The 14,253-nt window shown below is 47.6% G+C and overlaps 1 protein-coding gene across 1 annotated transcript in view; it reads left to right on the plus strand.

Moving 5' to 3' along the window:
- The window catches only part of Pmm2 (phosphomannomutase 2), a 25,211-nt gene extending 11,658 nt beyond the window's left edge, over nucleotides 1-13,553 (plus strand). Inside the window, exons 7-8 of the mRNA XM_038325144.1 lie at nucleotides 1,982-2,097; nucleotides 12,232-13,553. Of these exons, the coding sequence (XP_038181072.1) occupies nucleotides 1,982-2,097; nucleotides 12,232-12,333 (218 nt within the window). The 3' untranslated portion in view covers nucleotides 12,334-13,553. The remainder of the gene's footprint in view (nucleotides 1-1,981; nucleotides 2,098-12,231) is intronic.
- The last annotated feature ends 700 nt before the right edge of the window (nucleotides 13,554-14,253 follow it).

A 14,253-nucleotide genomic window follows, 5' to 3' on the forward strand; every position in this document is an offset into this window, starting at 1 on the left:
AGGGTTTCTCTATATAGCCCTGGCTGTCCTGAACTCACTCTGTAGATCAGACTGGCCTCAGACTCACAGAGCTCCACCTGCTTTAGCCTCCCCAGTGCTGGGATTAAAGGTGTGAGGCCACCACCGCCCAGCAAGCAACATGCTAATCCTGGTGTAGATTTTTTACTTTCTACTCTTCTACCACAGTTACACAGGCAGACTGTAGACTGTAGACAAGCAGCCACAGCAGGATACCCCCAAGCCAGGAAGTGGTTGCATGCTGTTGGGTCTGGTTCTACCTCTGCACCCAGCAGGACTTTTTCTGCCTGCTCTTCTCTCTTACACAGAAGAGCTGTATCTTGCTGTGTGAACAGTAAAAGTTTCACACCTCTGTGTGGAAGAGAAGTCTTGCTGAGCCCCAGGAGAGTTGGACAGTGAGCCTCTCAGATGAAGGAGACTAAGATGTCTTGAAATCCTGTAGTGTGTCACTATTAAGGAACCAAAGAAATTAGTGGGTGGCTTTTACAGAGCAAGAATCAGGCTCAGAAAGCAACAGAGTTCTTCAGGCTCACAAAGCCTGTGTCATCGAGCCAGTGGTTTCTCTGGTACAGAGACTTAACCTGACTTCTGTCATCACTTGGTAGCAGATACCTGTTATGTTTTATTACTATAGTTTCAGTTTGTTGGGGGTGGGGCACACAGGCCACAACACATGTGTGCAGGTCCCAGGGCAGCTGTGAAGGGTTGGTTCTCTCCTACCACGTGGACCCCAGGGGCCTGAATTCAGGTCTTGACAGCAGTCACCTTTACCCACTGAGCTGTCTGTCTAGTGTATCTTTGCCTGTTAAATGCTTCAAACGTGTCCACTTCTGGCCACACTGTCAGTCTGGACTTAAAGCCCTCTAGCTTTGCCAGCTTCAGCACATGGCCTTGCAAAGGAAGCACGTGTCAGACACAATCAGGAAGATTTTTTAATAATTCCTGAACTGTTAAGTGAATGCCTTTCTAATAACTTTGAAAGTGTTTTGCAGTTTGGTTTTCCCCCCTTTGGTGGGTTGGTTTTTTTCTGCTTGAAAAGTACCCACATAGCGGCTGGAGAACTAGCTCAGCAGCTAAGAGTAGTGACTGCTCTTCCAGAAGACATGTGTTCAATTTGCAGCATCAGTATGACAGTTCACAGTCATCTGTAACTCCAGTTCCAGGGTTTCCCCAGGCATCAGGCATCCATGTTGTACCCAGACATACATGCAGGTAAAACACCCATACACGTGGGTAGATGGGTGAGCGGACAGTACCTACCTATAAGTTATCTTTCATATAATGAGCCTACTGCCTCCAGGATGAGCTCATACAGCCTGCTTTTAGATTTTCCACTGATGGTAGTTTGGCTTAGCTAGGTTTTTCCTCTGTAATCCAGACTTGCCTGGAATTCACATGAAGCCCAGACTGACCTTGAACTCACCATAAGCCTCCTGTCTCAGGTTCCTGAATGTGGGGGTGACATGTATGCACTTGCATGCCTGACTCAGGGTATATTAAAATGCATAAGGGAAGCCCTTACTAGGTTTTTACTTAAGCCTGCCTTATTTAAACTTGCAAGTCCCTTCCCTGAAGAAGCACTAAGAGAGATGATCGCTTAGACCCAGATGAAATAATTCTGGGAAAAACAGCAAAGAACCTGTCCGTAAGTAGCATTAAGTGGTGAACAAGTATATCAAAATATAGATAGATAGATAGATAGATAGATAGATAGATAGATAGATAGATAGATAGATAGAAGATAGATAGATAGATAGATAGATAGATAGATAGATAGATAGATAGATAGATAGATAAGCAAGCTGCATTATCTTCCAAAAGGTGTTACCCTCCCTCCTCTCACCTAGGCTGTACTGGGGTTGTACTCAACCCAGGCCTGCTAGGCAAGCCCTCTAACTGTTGAGCCCCATTCCCAGCCCTCCTTAGCCTCACCTTCTTGTTGTGTCCCCTTCCCATCCTGCAGGGGGCCAAATCAGCTTTGACGTCTTTCCTGATGGGTGGGACAAGCGGTATTGCCTGAGACACCTAGAACATGATGGTTACAAGACCATTTATTTCTTTGGAGACAAGACTATGCCGGTAAGTAGGAAACTTTCCTGTGCAGTTTGGACTCGGAGAGGGAAAGCTCCGATAGGCTGTTTTGCCATCTCACACTCTACCTGCTGGACCTTCTAGCCTCCCTTCCCTTAGAGCTCTGAGGCCCTGATCCTGTGGAAGCAAAGACTGTAGGTCATTTTCAGTCTGCCTCTTGAATTAAGTACTTCCCACTTAAGGCTGCTCTCAGATCACCTGGTGTCGAACCTCTGCATTTCAATGCTAACACCCCAGAGGCAGGCAGATCTCTGTGAGTTCAAGGCCAGCCACAAGACCCTGTATAGAAAAAAAACAAAACAAAACAAGCAAACAGTGCCTTCACCATTGTGGCTTTATTGTCCTGCTTTACGCCTGCTACCGTGTTTACTGTAGATTGCATGATAGGGTCTTCTCATAAACATGAGAAGATGTGAAAGTACCTGATTCTGATCCTCAGGGTTGGTCAGGGATCATTGGAGGGAGGACCTGCCTAGGGTGTCACGCAGGAAGAGCCAGTGCCAGAGAGGGGCACAATGAAGCCATTTCCTCAGAGGCATTTGGCATAATTATGAGGCTCTCCTTGGACGAGTGTCTCCTACCACCATCCAAGGCCTAAGAGGAGTCTTAGGACCAGCTACTCACTGCCTATGATTGGGCTTGGGTCTCTTACTATGCCTTTCTGCTTCCCACCCTGCACTGCCCACATCTTCTGCTGTAGAGATTCTGGCTCAATCATTACATTCTGAAGCCAATAAGGTATCGTAAATGCTGTAGCTATGGAGCGCTGGTCCCTTTGATGGCTGTTCTGTCAAGACCGGCCTGTCAGAGGTCTACCTCCAGCAGGGTCCCTGGTGACAGTGAATTATTTCACTTAGTGTGACATCCTCTAGGTCCGTCCTTACAAACAGCAATAAGAATTTCCTTTGCTGCCAGGCAGTGGTGGCGCACACCTCTAGTCCCAGCACACGGGAGGCAGAGGCAGGCAGATCTCTGTGAGTTCCAGGACAGCTAACCAAGACTATTACACAAAAAACAACAAACAAAAAGAATCATTTCCTTTGTTAAGGATGGATAATCCTGCACTGTATGAGTATGCTGTTTATCCATCCATTGGCAGACTGTGAATTTATTTCAGCAAGTACCGTTTCTGTGAACGGGGACTGTGGCTTCACTGTGTTTGGTTGTTTATCTGTGAGCCTGACAATGCAGATCTCCTAGAAAAAAAAAGACAGGAAGCAGCCTCTGGATACTTGTCTTGGGCTAACCCGAAAACACAGGCACAGCACAGGAAGCCATGTAAACAAGCAGGCCTGGACCAGACAAATACTGCCACTGCACAGCAAAGAAATCTCAATAGGAAAAGGCAGCTTTGTGGCTGGGGGTGGTGGCACATACTTTCAATCTTAGCACTTGGGAGGCAGAGGCAGGTGGATCTGTTTGCTCAAGGCAAAGCTGGTCTACGCAGTGAGTTCCAGGCCAGCCAGAGATATAGAGAGACTCTTGTCTCAAAAAACAAAACCCAAAGAAGGCATCCTGTGAAGTGTGAGGAAAACACTCACAAACCATATGTCTGTCCATCCAGAATACATCAGAGACTCCTGCAATTCAGCAAAGTAAGAACCTGATTTAAGGGGCAGAAGACATGACTCAGTGGAAGGAACACTGGCTGCTCTTCCAAAGACCCAGGTTCAAAACCCAGCACCACATGGTGGCTTGCAATCCATCTATAACTCCAGGTGCATGAGGATCTAATGCCCTGTTCTGTCTGGCCACTGTGGGCACCAGGCACACACTGGTACACAGACATACATGCAGGTAAAACACCCATACATAGAAAATAATTTTTAAAAAACTGATTTAACATATTTGAAGGCTGATTGTACCAAGGAAGACACACAGTGGACTCCTGGGCATGTGGGAGTTGATATCTGTAATCATAGATCATAAGAATGGAAGTTCAGGCCACAGTGAGAGCCACATTCCTCCCACTAGACTGGCCATTACTAACAGACACACAAAAGAAGGTAGAAATCAGTGCCCCTTTACCTCAGAACAGTAGATGATGCAGCCAATATGAATAGCTGTTTAAAAAAATAAATAAAAGAAGAAAAGCTAAAAATAGAACCTCATATGATCCAGTAATCACACTGATGAGTATAGATCCAAAAGAATTAAGATCCAGTCCTGGGAAGAAGCCTGCTCTTGAGATGAGAGAGCATTCTAATACCATGGACTGTTTAGTGGGGGAATCTGATGCCACCTCCTCTAGGGGAAGCAGTATAGAAGCTAGCCTTGAGTTTATATTTCCGTATTTTTTTCTCTTGGTGGTGAAAGCTGGTTTCTAACTCATGGTAATCCTCCTGCCTCAGCTTCTAGTGCTTGGATTATAGGTGTGAACCACCATTTCTGACTGTTTTGATTTTTCAGGACAGGGTTTCTCTGTGTAGCCCTGGCTGTCCTGGAACTCAATCTGTAGACCAGGCTGACCTCAAACTCAGAGATCCTCCTCCCTGCCTTCCAAGTGCTGGGATTAAAGGTGTGTGCCACCATGCCCTTTTGGGTTTTTTTTTTTTAAATTTGTTTGTTTTATTTTGGTTCCTTACCCTTCTTTTTTATTGGTATTTATTGAGCTCTACATTTTTCTCTGCTCCCCTCCTTACCTCTCCCCTCCCCGTTTCAACCTTCCCCCAAGGTCCCCATGTTCCCAATTTACTCAGGAGATCTTGTCTTTTTCTACTTTCTGCTTCCCATGTAGATTAGATCTATGTAAATCTCTCTTAGTGTCCGCATTGCTGTCTAAGTTCTCTGGGATTGTGGTTTGTAGACTGGTTTTCTTTGCTTTATGTTTAAAAACCACCTATGAGTGAGTATGTGTGATAATTGTCTTTCTGAGTCTGGGTTACCTCACTCAAAATAATGTTTTCTAGCTCCATCCATTTTCCTGCAAAATTCAAGATGTCATTATTTTTTCTCTGCTGTGTAGTACTCCATTATGTAAATGTACCACATTTTCCTTATCCATTCTTCAGTTGAGGGGCATTTAGGTTGTTTCCAGGTTCTGGATATGACAAACAAAGCTGCTATGAACATAGCTGAGCACATGACCTTGTGGCACGATTGAGCATCCTTTGGATATATACCCAAAAGTGGTATCACTGGGTCTTGAGGAAGGTTGTTTCCTAATTTTCTGAGAAATCGCCACACTGACATCCAAAGGGGTTGTACCAGTTTGCCTTCCCACCAGCAATGCAGGAGCGTTCCCTTTCCCCCACAACCTCTCCAGCATAAGTTGTCATCAGTGTTTTTGATCTTGGCCATTCTTACAGGTGTAAGATGGAATCTCAGAGTTGTTTTGATTTGCATTTCTCTGATGACTAAGGATGTTGAACATTTCCTTAAGTGTCTTTCAACCATTGTAGATTCCTCTGTTGAGAGTTCTCTGTTTAGGTCTGTACTCCATTTTTTTTATTGGATTATGTGATCTTTCGGTGTCCAATTTCTTGAGTTCTTTGTATATTTTGGAGATCAGACCTCTGTCCAATGTGGGATTTGGTGAAGATCTTTTCCCATTCTGTAGGCTGTCGTTTTGTCTTGTTGACCATGTCCTTTGCTTTACAGAAGGTTTTCAGTTTCAGGAGGTCCCATTATTACTTGTTTCTCTCAGTGTCTGTACTGCTGGAGTTATATTTAGGAAGTGGTTCCCTGTGCCAATGCGTTTAAGTGTACTTCCCACTTTCTCTTCTATGAGGTTAAGTGTGGCTGGCTTTATGTTGAGGTCTTTGATCCATTTGGACTTGAGTTTTGTGTATGGTGATAGATATGGGTCTATTTTCATTCTTCCACATGTTGATATCCAGTTATGCCAGCAACACCACTTGTTAAATATACTTTTTTTTCCATTTGATATGTTTTGCTTCTTTATCAAAGATCAGGTGTTTGAAGATGTGTGGATTGATGTTCGGGTCTTCTATTCAGTTCCACTTGTCCTCCTGTCTGTTCTTATGCCGATACCAGGCTGCTTTCAGTACTGTAGCTCTGTAGTAGAGTTTGAAGTCAGGGGTTGTGATGCCTCCAGAAGTTCTTTTATTGCACAGGATTATTTTGGCTATCCTGAGTTTTTTGCTTTTCCATATGAAGTTGAGTACCATTCTTTCGAGGTCTTTGAAGGATTTTGCTGGGATTTTGCTGGGCATTGCGTTGAATCTGTCCTTACCCTTCTTAATGATGGTTTATAATCAAATCCCTTGATCAATTTCATGGGATACATAACACTTTGAATGTAGACCTTGAAAGAGTCACATCAGACCTGCAGTCTTTTTGTTGTTTTTGTTGGTTTCCTCGAGACAGGGTTTCTCTGTGCAACAGTCCTAGCTGTCCTGGAACTAGCTCTTATAGACAAGGCTGGCCTTGAACTCACAGAGATTCACTGCCTCTGCCTCCCGAGTGCTGGGATGAAAGGTGTGTGCCACCACCGCCTGGCTTAAAGTCTTCTTAAAAATTAAGCTAATGAAATTATGCTGTGGATCTAAAGAATATCTGGAAGCTTCTTTTGTCTGACTTGGTGTCCACTCACCCCTTTTCAGTATTGTGAACTGAACCCAGGGCGTCACACATGCTAGGTACAAACTCTACCACTAAGCTACTTGTCTAGCCTGTTCATTCTTATTTTGAGGTAGGGATTTATTAAGTTGCCATTTTGGCGTTGAACTCACTTTAAAGTCCAAGTTGGCTTTTCATGACTAATCATCCCACCTTAACCTCCAAAGAAGCTGGGTTACAGGCCTGTATCATTGGGCCTAGGTTGGTGCCACTTGTTTTTGTTTGTTAATTTGCTTTTTATTTCGTTGTTTCTGAAACAGATATCCAGCCTGAGCTGGCCTTAGACTCCCTATGTTGCAAAAGGTGACCATGAACTCCTGATCCTCCTGCTTCCAACCCCCATGCTCCAGACTTGCACCAGCACGCCCAGTTCATGCATTGCTAGCAGTCACGCTCAGGCTCTGTGCGTGTCAGGCAGGCACTCTACTGAGCTGCGCCTCCAGCATCCTGGCTCCCATTGCTTACAGAAGGGAAAGATCTGTTAACACCCACTACTACATGCTGTGCCAGGACAGCATGCTAGGCCAGTGATACATAGCCACGAGTCCACTCACCAGAGAGGGTAGAAGCGGAGTTTATTAGGCATGTCACAGTGTAGCCACAGCAGGCGAGACGGCAGGGAGACTGCAGAGGCCTTCTAAGTGGGAGACGGTGCGGCAGTGTCACGGTGCCCTGGTAGTTTAGGTCTTATCAGGTAGGACAGCTGTGTGGGTTTGTTTCTTTGGGCCACTGGTTATCTGAATTGGACCTTATGAGTTGCTGGGGAATCAGCCTCCAGATAAATGTCTGCGCCTGCTTAAATGTGTGGAGTTTTTCACAGTGGCAGAGCTCTGACCAGGTAATAGTCCTAGTCCAAGGCCACCGTGACCATTGCTCCAAGTCAGCCAGGTCTGAAGCAAAGCAGCCGTGGCCTGAGGTTAAAATAACACAGCACAGCCATTCTCCAAAATGTTACCACAAAAGACTTCTCTGGAAATGACCCGACCCCAGCCCTGTGGTGTGGGAGACGCTGTGACTTTGCTGAGTACAACAGAGCACCATGTTGTAGCCGGAGGGCTTGCTGCTCCGCTTAACTCTTGCATTGCCATGACTTCATTTACATTTTTTTTTTCATTTATTTTAAATGGAACCAGGTGTGGTGGTATATTCCTATAATCCTGACACTTGAGTGGCAGAGGCAGGAGGATTACATGTTTGAGGTCACCCTAGAGCTACATAATGGGATCCTGTCTCAAATTCCTCATTCCACACACAAACCCAGCAAGTTTTTCTTTCGTGGTTTTGCTGGTTTTCAGCTGAGCTTTGTCAGTGAAAAGCCATTTCCGGCCCAAAGGGACAGAATGGCCTAGTAGCCTCCCTGCTGCAGCAGCACAGCCTCTGCCATCTTCACGTACCTGCAGGATCCAGCCTGAGCTGCAGATTCAGTGAACTTGTTCCCTGTACCCAGCCCCTACACCGTCCCTCCCTCCTGTGGCCTGCAAAGGACCCTCCCGTTCAGTGGGGCAGCGTTTCACCTTCCCACAGTCTGAGGAGCACATCTGCCTTGAAAACCAGCTCAGGGTGGTCAAGGGGTGATGGTAAATCACCCAGACCGGAAATGGCCCCACCACTTGCCACAGCAGTGAGACTCACAAACCTGTGTCTCTGACAACCCCAGTGGGCAAGAGTTCCCCTTCTAAAGGAACCATGAGGATGAAACAAGGCCTTGGGAGCTCTCAGGGCTTGACTAATTTAAGTAGTCTGGGATTACTCTTTTTTTTTTTAAATCAGTGTTTTGCCTACGTGTTGAATCTGTACACTTGCATGCCTGTTGTCTGTGGAAGTCAGAAAAGGGTGTCAGGTCCCCTGAAACTGGTTTTACAGGCAGCTATGAGCCATCATGTGGGTGCTAGGAGTCAAACCTGGATCCCTAAGAAGAGTTGCAGTTTTCTTAACTGCTAAACCGTCTCCAGCCCCAAGGTATGCATCTTTTTTACAGAGCCTGCTCACAGCCCAGCTCAGCTTCTAGCTTTCTAAGAATGTTGCAGAAAGGTTAGCTGTGACAGATTGAGAGGTAGGATTAGAAAACCCTAGAGAGGGTTACCTGGCCACCGGCACCTTCCTAGACAGTGTGTGCATTCAGACATCACACTCTACTGTCCCCAGCCATGCTTTGGGTAAGAGCTTGGCCCCTGCCATCCTGGACTGAGTCCTGCCCTCGAGGGCCGGGATAGCATGCAATGTGTTCTCTCCACCCAGTTCTTTCAGGAGTCCTTTACCAAGAGACCCTGGGTAAGCCCATGCTCTCCATGGTCTGCTTCCTGAACTAACAGGGTTTTTAACCAGGTTAGAGGTCCTCAGACGAGCTCAGGGGTTTCCTGGGTCCCTGCCTGTCTGCCTGCCTGCCTTCCTGAACACCAGAGTGCATGGGCTACTCGTCTTGAGACTGGTTCCTCAGGGTGGAAGCATCCCCTCACCACTGTCTGGGCTTCGGTTCTTCTGTTCAGAGAGGCACAGGATTTGATCTCTGATATGCAGTTATCTTCTTGGGGTCACAGAATCAGTGTTTCCTGGATATATGGTCATGCCAAGGCTGTCTCCTGCTCCACTGGCTAGAGAAAAGGAACAGTGGTCAAGTTTCAAGCCATCCACAGACCTGACCTTCATTCCAGGGCCTTCAGCCAAGCCCATGTTGCACCCCACATACTAGTTCTAGATTGGGAGAACTGGGGCTTACCTTAGGTGTACATTCAAAACCTCAGGACTCTAGCCTGGGCCCTGTCTGCAGCAAGCCTTTTGGTTGGTTGGTTGGTTGGTTGGTTGAATTTTTTTTTTTTTTTTTTTTTTTTTTTTTTTTTTTTTTTTTTTTTTTTTTTTTTTTTTTTTGAGATAGGGTTGCTCTATATCACTCTGGCTGTTCTGGAATTCACTTTGTAGACCAGGCTGAAGTCAAACTCACAGAGATCCACCCGCCTCTGCCTCCTGAGTGCTGGGATTAAAAGCATGTGTTGCCACCACCACCACCACCTGTGGGCAGGTGTATTTTGTTGTCAGATTCCCTGACCTCTGGGCAGCTGCTCCGTTTGAGAATAGTCCGTTTCACCTCTGTGCCTGCCTCACCTAAAAGCCCATAGTAAAATTTATCCTGGAGTCAGTGCAATGAGAGTGTGGGCTAAAGTGTACAGAGAATCAGTCTGTGCTGTGGTGGCTGTCTGCACAGCGGGTACACGCTGGCCATGCAGCAGCTCTGGTTCCTCCTTGTGAAAGGGGGCCCATAGGCTGTGGACAGTACTGGCATTGTACTCGACAGCACTGGGAGGGTAACCAGTGCTCATTAATCCCAGGCTCCCTTTGCATCCTCAGACTTTGGGCCTTTTAAGAATTTAAATAGTAACAGGCTAATTTCCAGATGCCTTGGGGATAGGATGGCACATTCCCAGGCAAAGCTTCCTTCTCTTCTTTGGGAATAGTTTTGTTCTGGGAGCTTGGGGTGGCTGAGCTTGTTCTAGCAGAATCAGGAACATGCATGTCCAGCCTGTGTACCCTGCAGTTCCCAGACCCACTGTTCCATGCTCTGTACAGCCTGGGCTTTGTTTTTGAGACAAGGTCTCACTGTGTAGACCAGGCTGGCCTCCAATTCATGAAGATCTGCTTGCCTAAGCCTCCCAAGTACTGGGATTAGGGGCAGCCCAGTTTTGATTTTCCACACCTGGCATTATAAAGCAAGTTCCTCAAGTAGCGCCCGTCCACATTCACAGATGCAGCTCCCTGGCCCAACAAACCAGAACCATGGAGACTGCTGTGTGTGGGTCAGTGGTGGGTGTAGCAGCTGGCATAGGACCAGTCTAAGCCTTTTGCTTCTGGGTTTTTTCTTCTAAGGTAGTGACTTTTGTCAGGAACCTCTTAATTGTTCTCTCTGCCCCCACCCCACCCCTAGCCATTCATAACCAGTTTTGTGACAAAAGCCCAGGCTCTGTAACCACAAGTCCACCTCTAGGGAACTGACAGAGTTTAGGCTTAAAGGGCAGACAGGAGAGGAGGAGGTCTGCACAAGGGAGGAAGATGTGATCCAGCCTGTTTTAATTCTCCAGGTGGGAATAAACTGGCCCTCAGGAGGAGTGCTCCAGGTACAGCCAGTCGCACATGGTAGATAATTGCCCCTCTAGGGGGTGGTTCTACTGGGAGAGTTTGCTGTTCAGGAATCCTGGGTGATTGCAGTTTAGGACAGCCACTCTTATTGCCTCCAGTTTTGAAACGTGTGAGATGGGATTGGTGCCTGACACTCATACAGTTAGGACTGAGACAGGATATGAAGGCTTCACCCTGCTTTTAGCCACTGCAGTGTGAAGTAGTTGCTTTGTACCAAAAGCAGCTTCCAAATGCCTGTGGTCCACTCTGCAGAGAGATCCTGTCCTTATAGTCCCATCATGTTGGTGGCTTCTAGAATCCCTGTGCCAACCCCTCCCTCCATCTCTGCCTACCATTGGGCTCCCTCAGACTGCTGCCTACTCTGTAGCCCCACCCTGCCACCGTCTTCTGTCTTCCTGTCTTTTCTCAAGTAGTCACTGAGGGCCATTTAAATTTCATTAAATCCATGATGGTAGCTTGAGTCGGTAATTCTAGCCAAAGGAAACCAAAGCAGGAATCTTAAATTTGAGGCCAGCTTGGGCTATGTAGCCTAACTTCCTTAAAACGGTGATTGATGATGGTGATGTAGCTATATAGTCTGACTTCCTGAAATGGTGATGATGGTGATGATAATTAATCTCAAAACTGGGGAGGTGGCTTATGGTCATGCTTTCCACCAAGTGAGAGACCTTTTCAGATACTAGGCACCTGTGTAAAAAGCCAGGCATAGTGGTGGGTGCTTATAATCCCAGCACTGGAGAGGCAGAGGCAGGTGGATCCTAGCACTCCCTGGCCAACTGGTTTAGCCAAATCAGTGAAGTCCAGGTTCCGTGAAAGACCTGTCTCAATAAATGAGATAGAGAGCAACTGAGAACGATAGGCAGTCAACTTCTGCGCTACACATGCATGCATACACATAGGAACATGTATACATACACCACACAAATCGAATAAACTCAACTCAGTTTCCCTCTTACTGGCCACACTTCAAATGCCCAGTCACCGTATGTGCTGTGTGATCAGTGGCTATGAGCAGACTGACCAGCTGTGTTCATTTTGCAGGGTGTGAGCAACCCCACTCCAGGCTACCTGCCCTACCAACACTCCTTGTGACTTTTGGGAGAAATCTGGGCACAAAGACAAATTGATAGCTGTGAGGTTGTCATTTGCTGTTCTTTTTCACTAAAAACATAAGCCTCTGCCAGATCCTCAAAGGTGTCTGGTGCTTTTCATGAGCATAATTACCCTTTCTGAGCTTGATTTCGGTTCATGAGAAGGTCAAACTCCTTGCTCACTGTGACTAAAATGTCATTCCTTTCTTGGAAACTAAGGGGAAATTAACTGGTGAAAGCTCCCTAAGCTAGGAACATGAGGGTTGCAGCAGCCAGGGACCAGAACAAACTGTAGCCTACTGCTTCTGTTGTGTCTTTGCAGGGTGGCAATGATCATGAGATCTTCACAGACCCCAGAACTGTGGGCTACACAGTGACAGCACCCGAGGACACACGCAGGATCTGTGAGGAGCTCTTCCCTTAACTCCAGAGGAATGGGGTCCTGGCCATCAAGACTGAAAGGTCACTCAGGGTCAGGGGCACTTAGGGCCAGAGCTGGAGTCCTCCTCACGTGCCTATGTCCCTAGCCTGCAGCCAGGTGTTCTCATGGTCCAGTCACGGGGACTAGTGGTCATCTCACTGGGCATGCCAACAGGCCAGGCCTCCACATCCGTCTAGCACCGCCAGCAGCCCCAAGGGAGTGGAAAGAATGCAATCAGAAATGGCTGTGGCGGGGTGTGGTGGCTCATGCCTGGAATCTGTACCCAGGAAGGTCGGAGGCCTGGCCCCTTACCCTTTGTGGAACTGAAGATATGAGTTTGGGGTTTTCTGGTGGTGGTGAGTTTGGAAGGGCTCTATTTTGAGACATGGTCTCACTATGTAGCCCTGACTGCCTCAGAACCTGCAATGTAGACCAGCCTGACCTAGAATTCAGGGTCTTTGGCCTCTGCCTTACAAATGCTGACTACATGCACCAACACACCAGCCAAGGTTTCATGGAAACCTGACAGTTGTCAGTTTCATCTGACCATCAAAAAGAGGGATCTGATGATGGAAAAAATACAAGGCATCCACAGTTACCCACCTGGGAGAGAACTGAAGACTTCCACAATGCATTCCCAGCCTGCGCTGAGGCTGGTGCATGAACTAAAGCCAGTGTTCTGCCAGAGGGTTGATGTTTCTGTTTTCAAGCCCGCTTCCTGTCTATGAGCCACAGACCACAGCTTGACCTGCCTGACGGATAGCTGGCCCCACAGTTTCCACCTCCACTGGCCTTGCCGGCTCTATTTGCTGCATTTCAGCAGGACTGCTCACCTGTCACCCAGAGAAGCCCTGCCTGCAGTCCTTACCCAGGGAACAGCCCAATGGCCACAGCCACAGGAGCTGCAGTCCTTCAGCCTCCTCCAGAACCTCAGGGAGCCTTCCAAGAACATTTCCCAGGCCGCTTTTCAGCACCTAGTAAACGGTTCTGCAGCCCGGCTCCTTGGGAGCTCGTGCTGCCCTTTCCTGCCTTCAGCCACCATGTGCTCCCACTGCCCTGCCTTTGACTGCCCACACAGGCACCTGCTGCTGACCCCTTTACCTCTGTCCACCCCCACAGGAGAGTGCCAGGACCTCCACCCTGTGGCATCCTCCTTGGATTTTATGGCAGTGCTGTGACCACTTGCCCAGGGAAACACATTAAAGGGACTGCATTGTTCCTCACTTCTTGATCTGGTCACTCTAACTCTGGGTGTCAAATGGCTTCTTCTCCAGTCCTCAGAGAACTAAACACCGTGAGTCCTGAAAGCTCTTCAGCTCCTCGTGACGCTGGAGCCTCTAGCTGTCCTGGCTGCTGTAGTTCCCAGCTGGCCCAGAGGCTGTGATCTACCTGCAGGTCGCCTTCAGGTGGGGACTCCAGGCTTTATCAGTTCCTACAGTGGCTGTCACAGACCCCAGTCTGCATTCAGACTTCTCACCTAATAAAGGGCCTCTGCTCTCCAGGCATCACATGGCTGTAAAATGATAGTGGTTAAGTCACACATGTGGCCTTGCTGGAGGAGCAGGGCCTGTAGTGTGGCGAGTGGCTGTCCAGGGACTAGTTGTTCTCCTAGACAGCGGTCTTATCTGTCAGGAGTTCAATCCTACCAAGTGGGGATCACCAAGAACTTCGGGAAAGTAGGAAGTTAAGTAGACAGCATCACAAGAAGCAGAGGCTGCACCTAAGCATCCCAGGGCTGCTCAGAAAGTGTCACTTCTGCACAAGCTGCCTGTCCAGGACTCAAGGTCACCAACTTTTAGGAAGCCTCAGGAAAGCCTGAGCTAACACGTTTACTAGAATGCTTGGTTCTCATGTAGGGACGCTGCTTGACCCTACAGGGTGTCCCCAACCATGTCTGGATGGGAAGACAGGCACTGAGGAACA

This window comes from Arvicola amphibius, chromosome 4 (assembly GCF_903992535.2).
Source record: "Arvicola amphibius chromosome 4, mArvAmp1.2, whole genome shotgun sequence".
In the NCBI taxonomy this organism is placed as follows: Eukaryota; Metazoa; Chordata; class Mammalia; order Rodentia; family Cricetidae; genus Arvicola; species Arvicola amphibius.